Source organism: Serinus canaria, chromosome 8 (genome assembly GCF_022539315.1).
Source record: "Serinus canaria isolate serCan28SL12 chromosome 8, serCan2020, whole genome shotgun sequence".
Lineage (NCBI taxonomy): Eukaryota > Metazoa > Chordata > Aves > Passeriformes > Fringillidae > Serinus > Serinus canaria.
Genome location: NC_066322.1, coordinates 17,604,037 through 17,625,104, shown reverse-complemented (window position 1 = coordinate 17,625,104; position 21,068 = coordinate 17,604,037). Strand labels below are relative to the sequence as shown.

Sequence of the window (21,068 nt, the reverse complement as noted above, 5' to 3'; positions counted from 1 at the left end):
CACAGCAAATAGCTGTGGAACAGAATTCTTGGTCTGAAGTCTCCACTGTACTTTGATTTGCCATTCTGATTAAAGCAATGAAAAGCTTTTTAATAAATAAAAATAAGAAGAGTTTCTATTATGAAAAGTTACCACGTAACACTGTTTAGGATTTGTATGAAACTATTTAGAAATGTTAGCTACGTTGTCAACATGATCAACTAGTATCAGAAATCACTGTCACTAGCTTTATTTTAGCTTCCTACAACTACAGAAGACAGGCTTTTGTTTTTTTCAAAATATGAATGGAAGCATATAAATATTATACACATTCTTTCTAGCCTTTTGAGGCCTTTTCCTCATTGAAGGTAAAATACAAAATATCACATTATTTGTTCCCTCTCAGCTTATCCTTTTGCGTGACTTCCGAAATGCAAACTGCTAATGCCATTTTCATAGTAGGCAGACTGAAGCTTTACTAAAAATATATTATCAACCTTCATGAAAACCACAGGCACTAGTAATCACCTTAATGTAGCTAAGTAAAAGTGACCAAGAACTGGGTTTATAGACCTGTTATGAACCCTTTTCGTGGCTCTATGTCAAGTAACCACCATCTGCTTCTACTGACTAGCTCCTGTCCTGCTTCCTTACGGCTTTGGGGGAGACAGCAGCTTACCATCGCTGCTTAACAGCTTACAAAGCTACAAGAGTTACATCATCAAGTTACACTTACTGAAGTGGAGCATTCACTTCACCAAAAAGAAACTGAGATATGTTTGGTTTGGAATTAGTGCAAATTTAAGCACCAAGACTAACAAGATTGACATCCTGTCACTAAAACTCAAGCCACAAAACTGTGTTGAACCTAAATCTCACTTCTGACATATGGATTACAGTATATTCCTAAAAAGCCAAGAACAAAAAGTTGCACCCAAGTTTTGTACAAGTTTGCAGCATATAAAAGCATAGCATAAGCAAAAGGAAGAAGTGAGTCCTTAAAGGATTTTCTGTCAGTAATCTCATGATATACATATAAAAGATGAGATACAGCAAATTTTTACAGCAATGCCACATGTCCATCTCATGGTATTCTTTCTGAGCATGCAAAAGAACAGCACACTAAACTCAAAATGGAGCTCCACTATTTTCATGGGGAAATATGTCCTCTGAGAATCACGTGTGAGTAAGGTACAACCGAAACTCAGCATATGTCTTCACTCAGATGAAGACATCTTTATCAACATTACAGAAAGAAATTCTGTATCAAACAGAAGGAAATAAACGTTAAGATTAAAAAAAATTAGGAGGAAGGTTGCTGTTATCATTCTGCCATACTTAACACATCAGTTTGCCAACCTCCATGACTCTCTGAACTTCTAAGTCTTACCACCATTTTCCTTTTGAGCATCTTAGTAAATACACCTATAAGCTGTATGCACAAGCATCCATTCCGGTTTTTGGTATTTTTTTATCTTTTGTCCTCTTATTTATTACATCATTTATATTTTGTGCCTTTTTACCCAGTAAGAAGTCCAGAACAAGAATCCTGTTATTCCATATTCAAACAAGCACCATTCCCACTTTGACAATTATCCTAATGACTAAGGCACCAACAGTACCATTGGAGTCTTTTTGCAAAATTTTTCAGCTGGAGAACTCAAGTTCTGTAAAAACAGCAAAAGGTCAACTAGAAAAAAATGAACAATAAAAACAAAAAAAAAAAAATCCCCGTACTAACCATCCCCATTTGACAGAGGACGAAGAGTTAACAATATACCAAGCCCACCCAACTGGCCAGGAGCAGAGTAAGAAAATGTACCCAGCTCCTTTAAGTCTCTTTTGAAACAATTAATGTTTTTACATAAGAAGAAGCCAACTTGATATAAAATCTCCACTGTTCATCAAAATCAACATGACTGACTTCGCTGATGCTGAAAACATTTCACTGCTGCAATGAAAGTCACTCAGGTTATGTACCTTTAATTTTTCTACAGCTTAGAAAAACAATTAATGTACAGAACTCCACCCAAGGAGAACAAATGAAAACATTTAATTAGTTATTGTGACTGTCACCTTCATAATGCTTTTAGGAATTATTTTTAATATATACAGAAGAATGAGTGATTAAAATCAAAATGTTAGAAAAAATTGTAATTTTGCAGACAAAAATCAAAAGTATCTAAGTGACTTTCAGGTCTATAGTAGTAGATCATAAAGTCCACAAAAGTCACTTGGATAACTGTAGAAAGTACAGTAACCCCAATTAAATATATCCATAGTAATGCAATGATGCAAGCATCCACAGAGTGTGATTCCACCATGCCAAGCAAATTAATCTTGTTAAATTGATGCACGCTTTAAGTACTATATACAAGGAAATACATTAGTAAGCCGAAGACTAGAAATCAACTTCTCAGGATTCAGGAAAATGTCCGAACTAGAGTTACATAAGAAAACACTTTTGGCACTTCTTTATAGCTCAAGAATCTTTACTCTCTTCTCTCCTAAATCCCTAATATTGTGGGTCTCATTAATAAGCAGCTTTATTTTGCTTTTGTCTACTTACTACTCATACTGAAGTCCCATGTGTATGTTCTAGTCATTATAGGCTAACAAAAGAATTACTAATTTCCTTAAGGGTGGTCCTACAGCACTCCTCTCTATGGTGTCAAACTTCTACATGAACATTCATCCACCTTCCCAATCAAAGCATGAAATGAGAGATTTCAATTTTTAAATTATGGGAAGTTAAAGGACAAAAAAAGAAAATTAACTTTAGCTAGTTTTTCTTCTGAAATTTTAGATTCTTACAGTATTTTTTTACTTCCCAAAACTTTTGCTATAGCTGCAAGTGACACTGGAAATGTAAAGTCAAGCACTCTGGAATTTGGGGAATTGACTTCATGCGTACTTTACAACAGTAGACATGAAATGTATCCTTCAAGTAACCTGATTTCAGAGAACTGGCAAATACAGTGCAACATTCAATAGCCCTAGCTACAATATTTACCTCTTCCTGTGTTCACATCATTCACTAAGTGCCTTCTATCTTTTGTAACAGAGAGCAGAGGCTCTTCTTTCCTAGAGTAACTCAAACTTACTTCAGATTGGCCCAGACTGTACAAAACACCATGAAATCTATGTTGTTCTCATGTTTTCTTCAGAACAAAAATGGGAAATTATCCAAGAAAGAAAAAAGAAAAAGACTAAGTGGGAAGAACAATGATCACAACATAATAAATCAGCTTGTATAAAAGTAATGATTCTATATCCGAGTGCTATTACATTTTAAAGAGTGAAAGGTGTTCTCCCCAAAAAACAATTTGACAGGAGTAGGAGCATGCATTGATTATTTTGGTAATAGTCAGAAGATAGATATATCTGCACGTTTTTCAGAGCATTTCACTAACGTCTGATGAACTCAGAGCTTGACAGGATATATAGAACTCCTATAACATATCACTAGAAGTGCAACTATAGGGTTTTTTTCTTTTATTCACAGAAACTACAGATAGCACCAAAGGGTTTGGGTATTTTAAGCAAAGAGCATAATCTTTCCCCTTTAAAGGAAACAGCAAAGTGTTAGTTTCATAATCTGATATTACAAATAACCATTTAACATGACGAAATCACGCAAATCATGTTAAGTCGCTCTTACAAATTAGGTGAGAAGGTGGCCACAGATGGGAACATATGAAAGAGGGAAGGACAGATTTCGGGATACAAGCTGAACTAACTTGACTTTTTCTAGTACTCTGTGCATTTGTCATTTTGTCATGCAAGTTTTCATTCATTTTTTGGAGTACTTCTAAAGATAATATAATTATGTTACTACAATTCAGATCGCAATATAGACTGAACCGTGCATGGGCCTTTGGACACTATTGCAATTTAAGTTGTTAGAAGAATTAATGAATATTTGAATGAAGTGGCTTTGCAATACAGAAGAAGAATGTCAACATCATACCTAGAAGAGAGGTCTCCTTGGCAAATGCTGCAGCAATAGCTGGGTCCAGCGTTGGCTGTCCATCGCCAGATGGAAGGTCAGGACGAGTGTAGTCCCTGCTTTTATCGTTGTTGTACTTGACATTCAAATTCACCAATTTGGAAAAATCAATGCGTAGGGTACAGCAAGCATTATAAATATTTTGACCGTCTAAGGCCTAAAAAAAAGATCACAGTTTATTTAAAAGACACACATTACCACTTGGTTGCACAAGTTGGGGTTTTTGGTTGTTTTCTTTTAAACAAGCTCAGCATAAAGATGTTTATCTGTCTAGCTTAAAACCAATTAAAATGCATTAACCTCTCAACATGATGCCAGAAAGCTCAACGTTCCTTTCTTACCTAAAAACTGTTTTTATGCACCAAAGGGGCAAGGGACATTTTAACACTATTAAACTTAAATTTTGTCTGTCAAATACAGCTAATTAACCTGCATTCCATAGCACAGCTTAAAATCAGACATAATGCCAAATAGATTTTACAAAGAAAATTTAAAAAAAGAACAAAACCAAAAAATCAAGAATCTTACATGTAAAATCAACTGAGAAAAAAAAAATCTAGACTTAACTGCCATGTTAGACAGCCATCTGTTTAAGCATAATATATACATTACTCCTGCATGCTTTCCTTCTCTCCCCTTAAAGGTAGATAGCACCAAAAATCAGAGAAAACCAACTTTAACTGCTAACCTGATGTTACCAATACTCTTTTTTCCAGTTTTCACAATTAATTGGTACTTCTGAAAGAATGTGTATTAACATGACAACTAGTACTCTATGAAAACATTCTTTAAAAAATCCAACATATATGTACACATGCACACGTGTGTGTATGTGTATATATATATATATATATATATATATACATACATACATACATACATACATACATATATGTTTCCTCCATCTCCCTTATCCACCAAGCAAGTCAATACCTGGATTTGATCCATTTACATTTTGGATTTGAGTCCATTTCCATTTCCTTTCACTCGAAGCACTACCAGTTAAATATGGGAGACTTAAAAATATATAAACTTTTGTAATAAAGTCAGTTTAATTCTTAGTAAGTGCTGGGAAGTGATGATGCAGCTCATCTTAAAAATTAGCATTCAATCAAGTCATTGGGTTAAATATAAAGCTAGCATATATATATAGATAAAGATATATATGCACTGAAAAAAACAAATAAAGCAAATTTTCAAATACACACATCAGATCTTTTATTTCAGTTTTTGGACTGAAATGTTAGACTGAAATGCCACTTCTCTAACTCTTGCAGTTAGCAGGGTTACATCTGCAGTGTACTTGCCAACACATCCAGTTTCTGGTAGGGCCCACTATTTTGAGGTCAGCACTGCACAAACCTTGTGTGCCTGCTATTTTCATATAGTGATGCATCTGGAAACTGAACACCTTGCAGACAACCCTCTGCTAGGCCTGGGACAGCAAGGCTGTCCCCACAAAACATTATCACACCTGACATCTCCAGGGCACACAGAACCTCTTGAAAGAATTACCACCATTAGCAGTCAACATAAAAGAATGTGTACGTCCATGTAACTATTTTGCCATAGCTTGGAAGTTCTAAAACAAACAGAACAAAAAACTTAACTGGAAAATCTATGCATTGAATCAACAAACAGCACTTAAAGAGAGACTCCTATGCTTGAAATTCAGCTTAAAAATGCTTTACACAATATTTCAAAAGCAAAATTTACTGTCCTTATTCATAGAGCACAAGCTTAATTAATTCTGTATTGTAATGGTGGTGGTGAGACCAACCATTACAGCATACACCACTTGCTAGCTCTTTAATACATGGTGACAAAGCACAATCCAAGAGTATTGTTGGTATTTGGGAAAAGAATATCACTTGAACACTTACACCTAAAAAAGTTTATATTGAGAATCTGCCATCTATTTTAGAAGACTTCCTACCTTCTAAAATCCACTAAGATATGGACTAGAGAAGTCCAAATTATCCAGCCAGAGTTTACTTACTGTCAAATACAATGCCACTGCCCAGCAAGGGAACACCCAATCCCATGATGAAGCAAACAGCTGTGAATGAGACTGAAAGGCTGTATTCTTCAGCTTTGTCTGAATCACAGGACCCAACAAGATTCATACTTTACCTCTGTGTGGAGTCTGTAGAAATACTGACTTGTAGCTTGCAGAAAGCTGCTAAGTTGATGGAAATATTTTAGACTTCAGAAGTAGCAAACCAAGATATATCTGTGTTTGGAGTTTCTAGAGTAGTCAGTGTTTAAAGGGAGCTATATAAGTAACTAAAACTTCTACTGAAACAGCAAACTCCTCTTTCTGCCAAAATCAAAGTGACCAAAAATACATATAAAAAGTACTGCACAAAAGAAATCCCTTGTAGTTGGGGCATAGATGGGCTGAAAGAATATCCTGAACGTGAAAGAAAGGGGATGCACTCTTAATAAGCACTGTAGTCAAACTCTAAGAAAGAATTCAAACACCAGAACAAAAAAAAAAAAAACCAACAAAAAAAAAAAACCAAAAAAAACCAAAAAAAAACAAAAAAAAAAACCAAACCAAAAAAACCCTTGCCCCAACCATGTTTACCAGCAACATCATACACTTCTAACAATGCAAGAAATACTCTCACCAACCAGCATTCTTTCCAAGATTAACTGTTCACAACTAAAGTCACAAATGTGAATGTGTGTCCTGAGCTCTTACTTGTATGGCAAAAGAATGTGCAACAAATCCTCAAACACTGTTCCTCTCAGACACCCTGAAAAATATGACACCAGCCATTCACTGCTAGTGAATGTACATACAAACATGATCTCTAAGAACTCTAGTTACTGCTAAGAAACTTTTCTTTTGAGTATTTATTTCACATGTGATACCATACCACACATGGGCCAAACCAAGGAGATCCAGAATCATGAGACCTTCTACAAATGTACCATTCTTCATCTTGCCTGTATTAGCAAAGCCAAAAAACTAAACCAAAGATTTTCAGAAGGGTGTTAAGAACTAAAGGCATAAAAACCCCCAAACCCAAGGAAGCAACACTTAAAAAACATACTCCAGCTCAAGTAAGTACCTCAAGGTATTTACTTGAGTATCTCTCTTGGAAGAGATATGTCCCAAGTGCATCCTACAGATCTGTGCATCTGAATGAAAGTAATTTCTTTTGAGACAACTATCTAAGATACAAGAAGTTTCTGTGGCTAAAAAGTGTATGTAAATACATTCTGTTCTCAAAAATTAACATATTTTATGTGCAAAGGACCTGTTGCTGCACTTCCGATACAATGCAATCCAGCACTCTCCTGTTTACCTGAACACTACTTATCATTTCTGAGCATAAACTGTGCCCCTTAGAACTAAAGATGCCCAAAAACGCCTAATACAGTAATAGCAGATAATAGCCCTGCAGCTCAGTATCCTATCTGAAGATATCCTTTCTTCCATTCCGTAATAACTACCTGAAGTTCCTACTACATATTTTAGGGCAATGCATATTGGCAGAGATCTTTTGCAGACTGCTACCAGCACAGAGCTACCCTGAAGCTGCGAGGCAAAACAACTGGAAAGATGACAAGTGCAGTCAAACCTTCACTGGAATCTTTGAATCACAGGCAGGCCAAGGAAGGATCAACCGGCCAACTGTAACAGAACCTCTAGTGATATTTTTAACCCATGCTGGGTCAAGATGACCAGCATGCCCTACATATGAGCCTCAGTTGATTGTCTACAGATGAGTCATTAATAACTGTTAATATCCATGATCTGGCAAGAATACTTCCAGTACATCTGCACAAAGGCAATGCTCTGAATTAGCCAGCTTCTCAGATAGAAACACCAGCACTCTCATCTCATGGTATACCAGAGTACTGGTGTTCAAATATTTAAGTGTGCTGCTTATGCTAAGAGTACTCATCATTTACAATGAAAATGGGCTATTTTTAATGCTTAGATATCTCCATATGCATACAGACATCTCCAGACAAAACCTTCATTAGCAGAAGCACGGCAGTTCAATGTGCTCTACTCTTGCCCATTCTCAGTAACATTCTCCACCCTGGCTAGACTGCTGCATTATACAGAATCTGAAGCTCCCAGTCTTCACCCAAGGAACCCATAATGATCCAACCTGAGGGTGGTGATGAAACAAGTATCGGTGGAGCCACTATCTGCTTTACAGGAAATGAGTTTCTCACAAAACAAGCAGAGCAGGAATGAGGTTTTTCACAAGCTGCTCATTCAAATTGCAAAAGTGATCCCACAGGGCTAGAGGCTTCATATTGCACATTCTTGTCAGTGTCACTGTTTTCTCAGAACCTTCAAATGCATAGCATCTCTCCTTGGTACTTACATCACTTGAGTTTTTCAAATTGCTCTTTAACTTCCTTAATAAGTCTTCAATTTCTATTAAGGCCACATTCTGATTTCCTGTGAAGAGGGCCACCGGAAAATTAAATTTCCCCATTATCTTCTACAGTAGCTTGGATGGAAAACAAATTGAAACTTTGCTCTTTTACCATGTGTTTGATCTTGAACTCCACACAACTTAATTGCAGCCACCACATCATCTTGCTTCTACATCCAGACGTATTTAAGCTGAAGGGGGTTTTCCCTACCACCTGACTGCTGACTGCTTATTTCCTTTTGATATTTTTGTTCTGGTGGCACTTCATGTTTTATCACAGTGGCTTAACTGTAAGAACTATATTTTATTCTATTTCGTTTGTGAGGGTAGTGGGGAAATCAAACGTTCCTTCCAATTTAACATCCTTTAGTAATTGCAGTTGGTGCTACTCTTAACATTTTGTTATTTACACATAGATTGGTTAAAATATGAAACTATAAACCTAAGACCACTTCATTCTGACAATAAGGCCCCAACATTACTCTGACAATGACTGTACATACAGGAGTCACTTATTTAAGGAAGTTTAGTCATTCACACACATACAAGTGAACAGGTACCCTAATGAAAACATGCAAAACTGGAGAAACAAACACATGCTGGGTTTTTTTAAGACCAACAGAGTCCCACAAGCTAGTATCAGTTTGTCTGAAGCCAACAATAGCAAGAGATTCTTAGATTCGTTTCACATTTTTACATACCTCATCCTTTCATTTGTAACTTCTTTATAATTTATTCCTAGAACTACACTGATAATTTTCATATCACTACAGTCCATTTCGTAGATGTCATTTTTCCATTAAATTTCCTGATAATATATATGACTCAAAAAATGAGGCCAAAAGCTTTAACGCTTGATGTCATACTTTGCATCAGAAAAGCACTTTAAAAGCAGCAGTAACATCTACTACTGAAAAATGACTTTCCAAACAGAAGTGAAGTCTGAGTTACAACCTTCTGTAACAAATACATTTAGCATCCAACTATTTATCAAATATTTCAAATATAAATCTAAATGTCTACAACTGATTTCTGCAGAACTTGTAGGCTATGATGTAGTTTCTGTACCACAATTTTAAACCTGCAAGGTCCATCCCCATCCATACAAATTCTTATGTAGTACAGTGGCATATCTGCATCTCTCTTTACTCTGAGGCACAATCTAATACTTGATATTATTTCAACTCTGAAAAGGACATCCCTAATTTAAATGGTGTTCCAGATCTGTAAGAATTTCCAGACTGCTTTTCTGGAGTAGATTATCTTAAAGTGGGCCACCATAAATCAAGCTGCAAATCATCTCTTCTCTCTTGTTTTCCTCATTAGCATGAAAATTTACACTCTGCTTTTTGAAAACACGTTCAATTCTTTGTGATGCCCTGTCTTGACCATCTCACAGCTCTTGACTCAATGCTGAGTATTTCATTTGGTGATAGGGACAAAAATGACCACCCTCCACCACTTAACCAACTCTTTATTTCAACATAGTCCTCATTCTTTGCAACACAAAATTAAGCCCATTTTTGTCTTTCCTCTACCAAGAGGAAAATTTGCCAACTTAGCCTGAGGTGTGAGCTTTTCAATTTTGTGAATTTCTCAGCTAGTCTGTCATCTACAGGCAATAAGCACTTTCTATGCTGCCAAGCAACACTTAAACCAGCACATCAATTTTAATCAGCCTTCCTCAAACTCAGACTGCATGTGAAGGTTTGAAAATACAAATTAATTCCATTTATCTCTTGAAAATTATTATAATAATAATAAAAATCTCACCTTCCCCTTTGGTTCACCTTTTCTACTGCCACAAATGTGAACATATGCCATTCAATTAATTCAAACCATCTGGTCTAGATGACATGCTGTTGATCTTTGCCATAATTTATCCATAGGCTCTCTCCTGCTATAATGAATAAAACCAGCTACCTGTTCTTGCCTCTCCTACCCAGGATAGGAGAGTTTCCTATAAAACAAAAGCAAGATCCTGCTCACCCATCACTGCTGCAAAGCTTCTTCACAGTCTGGTCACATGAGTAAATTGCACTCTTTCTTCTGGGCATTTATGGCTACAAGTAAGTTCAGATTTTCTTTTTTTTTTTTTTTTTTTTAGGATGATATAACTAAATACTTTCTCAGATCTGTAACTAATCCACAAATCACATTTTTGTATGGATGCTTAAAAGTACCTGCCAACAACAATTCATTAGGGTTACTAAATTTGCTGCTTACAGTGAATTAATTATGCATCACCATTACATCCTACATTCTTACTTCTGGGTGACATTTTTACTATTGCAGTCTTGCATATTATTTCATCTCTGTGCCCTCTTACTAAAATATTTGTTCATATAAATGCCTAAAATATTTTAGACATAGTATCCATAAACATACTATCCTTAAACACTGATTTCACATAGTATAACAACTAACTTCTACTTATTTTTTTGAATCTCAAAAGATTCACAAATGTGGTGGAGGAGCACGACACATTGTTACAGAAGTACTGGGTTAGATCAACATTTTACAAATACTGAGAGTACAGGAAGATCTCTGGCCTTAGAAGAGAACTATACTTACTTGTTTTGCTTGCTGTGCATTTACTGGATCACCAAACTGCAGTAAAGCTTGAAACTGGTTATTCTTTGTGAACGTGATTATCTTCAATACAGCACCAAATTTAGAGAATATCTGCCAAAAAACATTGTACAGTTTTACACATCTGTGTCTCCCAATGACAGCTCAAGCTAAAGTGAAATTTGACATACCTGATGAAGAACATCCAAGGTTACTGGATAGTACATGTTGTCAATAATTATTCTAAGTACTGGACTCTGAGCTGGAGTCACTGCACTCTCACTAACAGTGGTCCCACTAATGGGAGCGTTTGATGCCTGCACAGCCGTCACTGCCTGAAGAACAGCTTGGGCCCGCTTAAAAAAAAATATGACAGAAGAGAGATTTTCTTAATATTTCAAGATAACAGCTTGAAATTAGTTAGAAAAATTATTATAGTTAACTCCAGAAACACAAAATAGTCCACTTATTTAAAACTCAGGGCTACAGACATAACACAATGTTTAACTGCAATGCAGTCTGACTCTGTGAGAAAAGCCAACAAAAATGAAAACAGCAATTAATCCTTATGTCACATTAAGGAGGGGCTTCAAAAGGCACCAATATCAATCTTTCTAGTAGAAAGCTTATTGTTCTAATAAGAAAGTAAGAATAAAGAAAGTGAGGATTCTGTAGGTTTCAAGATTCTTTCCTTTACAGGAAATAAAACTAACCCACAAACCAACCAAGGAAAACCCCAACACTACAGAAAGCAGAGGTACTTCTCTTACATTCAAAAGGTAATCTCAGCTAATACTTCACTGCCATTTTAATTATGTAGAAAGTTCTAAAAGGAAGGGAAAATTCTAAAACAGTAAATATACCTGGTTAAGTGTGTTATCAGTCTTTAGTTCTTTATGATTGGAATACTGGATGTAAATGGGTTGGTTACGAAGATGAGGTGTCACAGCAGAGTAGTAATTAACCATAGTGATAGCTGCTTCTTCTGTGGCAAGTTCCAAAAATGCCTGCAAATAAAAAAATTAAAATTTTCAGTATTTACAAAGCAGGTAATCTTCATAATAGATGCAAATAAAATAACAAAGAGTTTGATAACAGATTTTAAAAAATTGATATCAGCCTTCAGAAAATGTCATTCTACACATGCCAACTTTATTTGCTAAGCTACTTCATCTCCAAAAATTCATCAGTGAAGATGCAAGAATAAATATTTATCTTCCAACTAACTTCTTGCATTATGTAGCTGCCAACCATCCCATTTCCCCCCAAAATTTACTAAAAAATGGCATAAACTCATTTAGAAAAATAAAGAAATAAAAGCTCTTTTTTTCTAGAATACTCACTGCTTTATGACTTACTTCAATAGCATTTTAATAATATATTTTGAAATCAGACAGTAAGCATACCAAAAATCAAAAAGCAACAAATTACCTGGTTTTTCCCTTTCAGCATCAGGATGTTGGTTACTTTACCAAAAGGTAAACCTAAAGCAATAACTTCTGTTTCTGTCACTTCCCCAGGCAATTTCCTGATATGAAGAACACGAGAAGGAGCCCCATCCATTTTATCATCACTTTTGAATTTCTTGTTGTCATTACCATTGGCTGAAAGACATATTCAGACTCTATTTGAAAAGTTTACTGATATTATTAATGCTTTATTAAAAAATACTTTTAATTATAAACATGAGATTAATTTTAAGTGAGCCATCTCATTTGGTTTAGGTCAAATTCAAGGCTTCAGAACAAATTCTGCAGAGACAAATGCTAGTTTCATGGAAGGTAGGTTGTTCAAGACTTGTTCATCTGACAGAGACCACAGCAAATTCTTTACACCTCACGTGCAGTGAAGCATCTCATATAATAACATGGAATCACATATTAAACATGTCTAACAAGGGGTCACATAGGAACTCCAACATACATTAAAGTAAAAACAGTTAGTGGCTACCCAGAGATTTTTTGAAAGAAATAAAATAGTGGTGAATCATTAATAGATCCCAAAGTCTTTTTTAAAAACTGCTTGCACTAAGGAACTGGACACAAAAAGCAGAAAAGTAACAAAGCAAGATGGGAAGCATCAATTATGCTGGGAAAGATCAGAGCAGAGAAAGGGGATGACCCAGAGGACTGACATCACAAAAAGCTGATGAAACCAACAATTTAAGGAAGGAAAATATCCATTCTGAACCACAAGCTCACTCATAAAAAAGGAAAAACCAACTAACAACACAATGCAGCCAACACAGACAGGGGAGGGGGAAGATCCAGATACATTTACCTAAAAGAATCAGGGAAGCATTAGCATCAATGTACAAAACACCAGAAAGACTATTCAGAATACTCTCCAGAATTCTTACAAAGAATTACAGCAAAATTCCAACTGGAGCTCCTTTTGCTTGACAAGCAGCTAGCCAGTTGGATGGAAGAAATCTTGCTTTTGAAAGAAGGCCAGAAAAAAAATATTTACTTTGGTTAAAAATATGTCAGTGGAGTAAACATTAGAGTCAAGAGCTAAAGAACAACACTGTCATAAGATATAATATTAATGAATTAATCAGTGCTGAAAATCAGCATGCACTTACACATTAATGAAACAAGTGTAAGACTTCTTTTTCTTCTACCAAAAAAGATATTTCGATTTATCTAAATATAAAATTCAAAATATCCTATTAGGTAAAAACAGTATGTCTTAGAAGTACACCATGCAGTAACTCCATACTCACACACTGTACCACTACCATCAATCCTCATCCAAAAAAATTTCCATGACTAAGCTTTTAAAAAGTTCTTGCACTGAAGAACACAAAGTGTTTTCCACCTTACTACAGCAGACAAAACAACAAAAACCTAACAACACTCAAGACTGTTCAAAATTCAGCTAGCAGTATCTCCAACTGACAACACTAGAATCCATTAAATAGGAGGTATTTTTTTTTGGTCTGCTGCAGAGAAAGAAATTTTGGTGGAACACAGAAGAGTAAAATTTGAAAAATACCCACTGACCTAGGATCTGAAGTCTACACAAGACTCTAAACTGTACCATTTTGGCAAACATGGTTAGATTGAGCTTCCAGGTAACGAGATTTCACTTGTTCAGAATTATACATTATAACTGTATCTCAAAGAGACAAACAGCCAAAGTTTTCTTTTACTTTTCACTGGAAGCTCATCACACAACAGTTTTCTCTAGTTCTCAATTTAAATCTCTACGAAAACAAAATAAAACCAAACAGAAGAAACAAGGTGAAGTGTGATAGGCTGGATAATGCATTAGAAACAACACATTAAAAACAAACTTGCAAAGGATAAAAGAATTATGGTGACACTGAGACTACATGTCCACTGCCCTTCATACTTCAGTTTTCTGAATAATTTCAATTAAGTTTCAAAAAATATGAAACATTACCAATCAGAAATGAAAACAATAAAGTTTTGAAACTAAAGGATTTTCTGAAATAAAGAAACCTCTTTTTTTTACATCACCAGAAAAATATTCACCATGATAGCTCAGATCAGTACTGACAAAAATGTTTTGTCTTTTGTGTGCTTTTCAACAGACAATTTTAACATATTAACCTTTCCACAGCAAAATGTCCAGGAATTTACTTTTTGTTACACTAAAGCTCCTATTTAAATTAGGCTTCAGGTAATCCCAGCATTTCTAGTAAAGGTATCACTGGCCAGTATATAATCACTCACATATATTTATTTTAAATGCTCCTCTAATCATTATTTAACACAATAATTTATTAATTACTGTATTACACAATTGATTTTGCATCTATTAGCACTGCTACCTAATACTGGCATTTTACAGTTTTTCAACTTTTGCTGCAGTAAGTTTAAAAAACAAGCTTAAAAGAAGCATTTTGATGCTCTAAATATGTGTTATCTTTTCCTAAACAGCAACTAAGAGCTTTAACTCAGTTCACATATACAATCCTCTCACACAATTTTACTTTTTACACAGTCTTACCCTCAACCACACTGTACTTATTACTTTTTTTTACTTACTGTAAAAAAGCTATGTAGACAAGTGCCTGGGCAAAAACATTTTTGTAAAAAATCAGACAAATATACTACAGTAATAAAAAAAAATTTAGAATTAGGCACAAAAGAAAATATGGCAATCAGAAAATGATGGGGCATGAGGGACAGGATGGGGGGACTGGCAACAAGCATTCTCAGTGCTATGGAATTGCCGAAAAAAGGTTTTCAGCAGTAGGGCAGGTAAACATGACAAAAGCTGTTTATTACTTATTGGCTAAAGCATCTCTTGTACAATGAAGGCTGAGCTGGTACCATTCATTAAAAAAATGAAGCCCACCTTCTTAAAGTAAACTTTATGCCCAAAGATTTAACAATGGATTTTGGAAGACAGAAGAAATGAGCATGTCAGCTGCTGAATGCAAAGAGAATATGTACTTTTTCTACTTTTGGTTATCCATTCAGCATCACCTAACAGTAATTTCCTGTTCCAGTAATGAAGTGTGCATCATACACTAAATATGTGTGCACATACACAAAGTGAACTTTTCAAGACATTCTTGGAACAAATTAAATTTAGCTTTTAGGAGAGTTATTGAGAGATTCCGGCACTGTATGAAACCTCTCTAACTGTAGTCTCTTATTTGTCACTATAAATGGTACTTCTCAGCTGAAGACGCATCATTAAATTGCACTTGGGAATAGAAAACCACATTTACGACACAGGAACACAACTTGATCAGAGCCACTGAAAGGTGAATTTAACTACTGTTGGAACAACAATCTCATCCTCTGACAAATTTTACTAGCAGTGTCCATGAAGGTTAAAAGCCAAGTCAAGGGGAGCAAGGTACTAGAGGAGTAACACAGTCTTTTGGTAGAAATAGAGTCTATGCCTAAGCAGCAACAACCTGAAAGATCCTTCCCTATAGAGCATTTATAACAAAATTGCTGAAACTTGGGGAGAGGCCATGGGATATTGGAGGAGACCTCACAAGATGACTAATAACTACTGCTGAAACTGCTGTTAAACTGGAGACTCACTGGCAGGTAGCTATTTCAAGAGATAGTTTAGCTTTCACTAGACTTGAAAATCTTGATCCAATTCAAACATTTTGCTGCTAACACTTAAATATGCACTGAAAACAGGCTACAATATTTGCATTGGGAGAAAAAGTTTTAAGAAGCACTGGGAGAATGACTAAAACACAGTGTTAGTTCATTTACAAATCAAGTTACAGCTGAAAATACATAGCTTAAAAAAATATATAAACCCAAAAACTTAGAAACCTAGCCCTGAATCATAGAAACATTTAGGCTGGAGAAGACCTTTAAGATCAAGCCCAACCATTAACCCTGCACTGCCAAGATCCACTGAGCACAGGAATGGTTCTATTCAATTCAGACTATCATAAAGGCCCATGCTCTGTAACAACCACAGCACTGATCTAAGTCCTCTACATCTCTCCACCAAGGAGATGAAGAATTCAGTTTCCATATGACATCAGGTGACTATATCTTAAACAAGATGTCATCTTTACTAATGATATTCCAAGCATCATCCTATCCAAAGAGGATACTACAGTTTAAATAAAATTGATACATCAGCCACATCCCTGTTGCATAGAGCTCTTTCAATTCAGCATAGATCAACTTGTTGAAATTGAATGCTTAGAGGTTGACAAAGCCTATAAATGGCCATAATCCGAGCAACTCGGGTCCTGGCATTTTCAGTGAGAAACTCCTATTTTATTAAACAAAGAAATAGGAACCTATACAAAAAAGCAACAAAATGAACTGCAGTATACACAAGTATATTTATAATTCCAAGTCAATCATTGCATATTCAATGCAAACAAGCAGTTTTTGCAGAAAAACTGTTCTTCAAGTTCAGCATAACTCCTAGCATAGAAAGAATAGCTTACTATATGATAATAGCTGATTTTGAAAACATATTTTAATAAAATTTTATCCTAGAGGAGCTTTTCTCTGCACTTTTTTTAAAAGAAAAATATAAATATGACCTAAGAGTTCTGAGACCTTTACTTTAGATGCATAATTTTCCTGTATCATAAACTTTTTTCATAAGCACACAATCTCCTAATACAGAAATGTAATTATGTGGGTACAGGCAAAAAAAAAAATTTGGATACAATATAAAGTTGTTTTCACCCATTAGTTCCTGAAAAGAAGGAAAAAAATGTAAAAATGACCACAAGACACTGTCTATAAATTCCTGCATATCTGCAGTAGTGAAATAATATATAAATACACACACTTCCTGCAGAAATCACTGTTTCACAACTGCCAGTACTTACCAACAACCAATTAAAAAAAAAAGAAGTAACTTTCAGTTTGTACATACTAAAGAAAAGAAGCTTAACAGCAGTAGTATTCAGTGCTGTTCTATGTAGAGAAAGCACTTCTTGTTTTATCTTGGCTAAATATATGTAATTTAATGTTATCATCTGTAGAACATCAGACATATGTCCAGACAGGAAATAAGTGACTAAGAGAAAGGCAATGCAGTTGAAGACATCTAGTTTATTAGACAAATATTAAAATGTTGCACTGGCAACATAACCATCTGCCTCAACCAACCAGCAATAAACTGCAGACAATCACAAACTGCATAATAAGAGATCACTGTCGTTTCATTTCTGGAAAGTTCCTTCCTTAAAGAAAGTTTTCCTATATGTACCCTACCCTGATGTAAGTGATAGAAGGTAGGAAGAGAGATGACCAGTGACCTCTCCCAGGCTCCCAAAAGTAATTATACAGGACCTTTGCTTTAGCATGTAAATCTTCAGAAGTTCAACTTAAAGATAAAATCTGGAATTCAAAATGTTTAAAAGAACAAGAAAAGGAGATACTACACTCAAAATATAATACTAACACATAGAATATGAAGTTGTCTGAAGTCCACATTTGTTATCCTTGAAGGTTAGGTTACATTGGTCAGTGATAATCACATTTTTCTTAATAGGTTTTTTTTGCTGTTTATCACAGACATGAGCCTTGTGCATACAAAAATCTTGACCAACCAATAAAACGATCTTACACTACAAAGACTATTGCTTAAGAGGAATTTGAGCTTAAATAAGTAGGCACAACGAACAAAAAAAACTTTAATACAGCTTCTAACTGGTACATCTGCACATAGGCTGTGCCTGTTTCAAAATGCACTGAGCATTGAGCTTTCTAAGCAAAATTATGATAACACATTTACAGTAGGGTATAGTGGCTGTTCAGTGTTGCACTCTAACATGAAATTGATAATAACAGCCATATTTTATTTCTCCCATCCGGAGATTTTTTTTATTTTTTAAGTTTCTAAATCCATGTATCTGTAGAAATATATAAAGAATACAGTATTATTAAATTACAATACCTTCCAATCACATATAATGTACTTCTTAAAATCTTTCCAATTATTATTAATTGTAATCAATTTGAAAGCTTCAGAAGTAAATTACCTAAGTCTAGGCATCATTAATTATAACTAATAACCAATTAATGTGCTAGCAAAAATGGCATATCTATGACACATCTATATTTACTGCCCAAGTTAAATACAGCACTTCAAATATTATTAGTTTGTATGCCCCAGTGCTAATTATTCTGTTAATACAATGAATTACCTACTGAAGTCACTCCTAACATTCCCTGCTAATTAAGTAAAAACAGTAGAAGATCAACAGTATCATTCAAAGCTCCAGGAGTTTGGTGAGCTCAGCTCCAAAATTATTTTGTAATGTTCCTACTGATCTACTTTAAACACACAAATATGAACAATGAAATTGATGGCAGCTGCACCAAGAAAACCTGCCAATTCTTCTCGTCTTTGACAAGCCAATTCTCATAAAACTTTCATCAACATCCTTCACTTTTTATCTACATCCCTTAAAAATTTTACCTTTTTTGTATGTGGAGTTCATCAATGAGTTCATGGCATGAGCACCTCCACACAGATAACGCTTCCTACAACTTCCATTAAGCAATCCTCCATCTTGAACAGGAAAAGCCTCACACGAAGTTCAGTGAAAAAGTAACCCCTTCATAGAGGAAACACTTCTTCCCAGTTTTTAAAGATAAGGGATTTTTTCCTTGCATTTAAAATCTGCAGAATAAACAACTTACATACAGCACTGCAAGGTAAAAAAATTATTTATGCACAATCATTTGCAATCTGCCTTACTAATGTCTTCAAAACCATTAACAATGTCAGAATCAGCAATATTTATTTAAAGATCCTGGTTTCAGCTCTGGTTTCTCGGAATCCTGTTACCAAATCAGATTTTAGCTTACTTAAAGAGGCTTTCTAGTAATTGTCCACCGACACAAAAAAAATTAACTCATGGATCTTTATGAGAAGATTGTGCTCTCCAAAGAAATCAGAATCAAGCAAAATAATGACAGAAAATAAGAACAGAGTTTCACAATATTTCCAAAAAAAGCTGAAGGAAAACTAGCAGTAGTAAAAGCCTGTAGTTCTGAGAACACAACTTTAATATACTCATGTCAGCTGGTGTTAAAAACATCAGAAACTTACACAAGTAACATTAAAAAAGAACTTCTTAAACTTAGATATTTGCTGATCTTGTACTTTACAAGCTGTTCTATCTTGCTACAAATTCTAATCTAGTGGATGGGATCCTTCCTTTAATGTTTACAGAATAATATTCTGCCATACGTTCCAACCTAGTTCAGGAACAAGACTAAATCTTGTATATTTAAATATAAACTTAACTGAAATTCCTCAACAATGACAGTAATCAAATTTGTCCAAAACAGAGTTCAGAATTAAGAGGCAAAAGTCATATTAATCCAAGCGTAGAATTCTGCTCTTTTAAAGTCTTAAGACTGCTCTTTTACAAAAGACATAGAAAGTACCTAAAACAGTAACAGTGTAGGACTGCTAATGTAACACACTGTCACTAAAACAGTCTGGAGGATGGCTACAGATGACAAAACTGTTTAGAAAAGGCTCAAGGATTCAAGGATCAGGCCTTCTATTTTGAGCCATGTCCAACATGCTGGCCTTTTTCGAGAATTACCAGTGGTTCAAATTATCAGTAAGAATTCAAATCAAACATTTGTTCACCAATTTCACAAGTTTCTTTCACAAAAAAATAGGAGAGGGTTCATCTGTAAGACTCCCTATAGGGCAGAGAAACCATTCCTCTTTCATGCCTTTCACTGGGAGAGAAGATTAGAGCAAGACAGTATTCATAAAAGCATTAAAGTACTAGAGTATTCTCACAGAATGGCAGCTGAATACAAAACCAAAACCCCACAAAAAACAAAACCCCACTAAAGGAACAGTTCCCATGATAAAAAGCTAGGATGTTCATTTTAAAAACATCATCTCCAGTCTCACGCATAATGACACCACCCTCCGTTCCACCAAAACCCCTCCCTTCCAAGAGAAAGTAGTTTTTTTGACAATTTAGGCATTTTGGTTTAGGTTAATATTTCTACAGCAGGGACAGAAATGAGGCTGCGATTGACAAGATTTTGTTCAAAGCTTAGGCCTGCTAAGGCACTGCTATTGATAACTGCTTTTTTGACTGTGTACACTTTCACCAATAAAAGGCTCAGAGAATTACAAAGACAAACCATCTCTTTCTTCTCTTCCCTAGCTATCTACTTAGAAAAATATCACAGAATCAGATATTGGAAATATCACAGTTGAAACCAGAATAGGTTTCTATATTCTCTGAAAAACAATGGCCAAGTCTCATAATAATACCATGACACTTCCCAACCCTAAGAATGAGAGGGCAAGAACAAGTATTACTTTTACATAGCCAGATAACTACAACATGTCTCATTTACAAGGGACTTAATTAATCATCACAGGGTCCCTGAAGCCCTAGAAAATTTGGCTACACCAAAAAAATTGTTTAATTGACTAAAGTTTTAAATTCTTCTGAAGAGAAAAAGTAATAGCCGAACTGAAGCAAAAGGAGGACATCAATTCAGATAGAAAAAAATACTTGAACTCATTTGGCTTCAGGAGATGGCTACAGAAAAATTAACACGTTTCAATTTCACATCTAACTACTTCTGAGTTTACAATCTGAACCTGTAAACTGTGCAAGTCTGGAA

At 35.1% G+C, this 21,068-nt stretch overlaps 1 protein-coding gene across 5 annotated transcripts in view; it reads right to left on the bottom strand.

Moving 5' to 3' along the window:
* Nucleotides 1-21,068, bottom strand: part of PTBP2 (polypyrimidine tract binding protein 2) — a 45,132-nt gene that overhangs the window by 7,635 nt on the left and 16,429 nt on the right. For all 5 annotated transcript variants that reach the window (XM_018912183.3, XM_009088515.4, XM_009088516.4 and 2 more), the window contains 5 exons: nucleotides 12,400-12,572; nucleotides 11,832-11,975; nucleotides 11,160-11,324; nucleotides 10,972-11,082; nucleotides 3,950-4,145 (listed from right to left, as the gene is read on the bottom strand). In XM_018912183.3, the coding sequence (XP_018767728.1) occupies nucleotides 3,950-4,145; nucleotides 10,972-11,082; nucleotides 11,160-11,324; nucleotides 11,832-11,975; nucleotides 12,400-12,572 (789 nt within the window). The remainder of the gene's footprint in view (nucleotides 1-3,949; nucleotides 4,146-10,971; nucleotides 11,083-11,159; nucleotides 11,325-11,831; nucleotides 11,976-12,399; nucleotides 12,573-21,068) is intronic.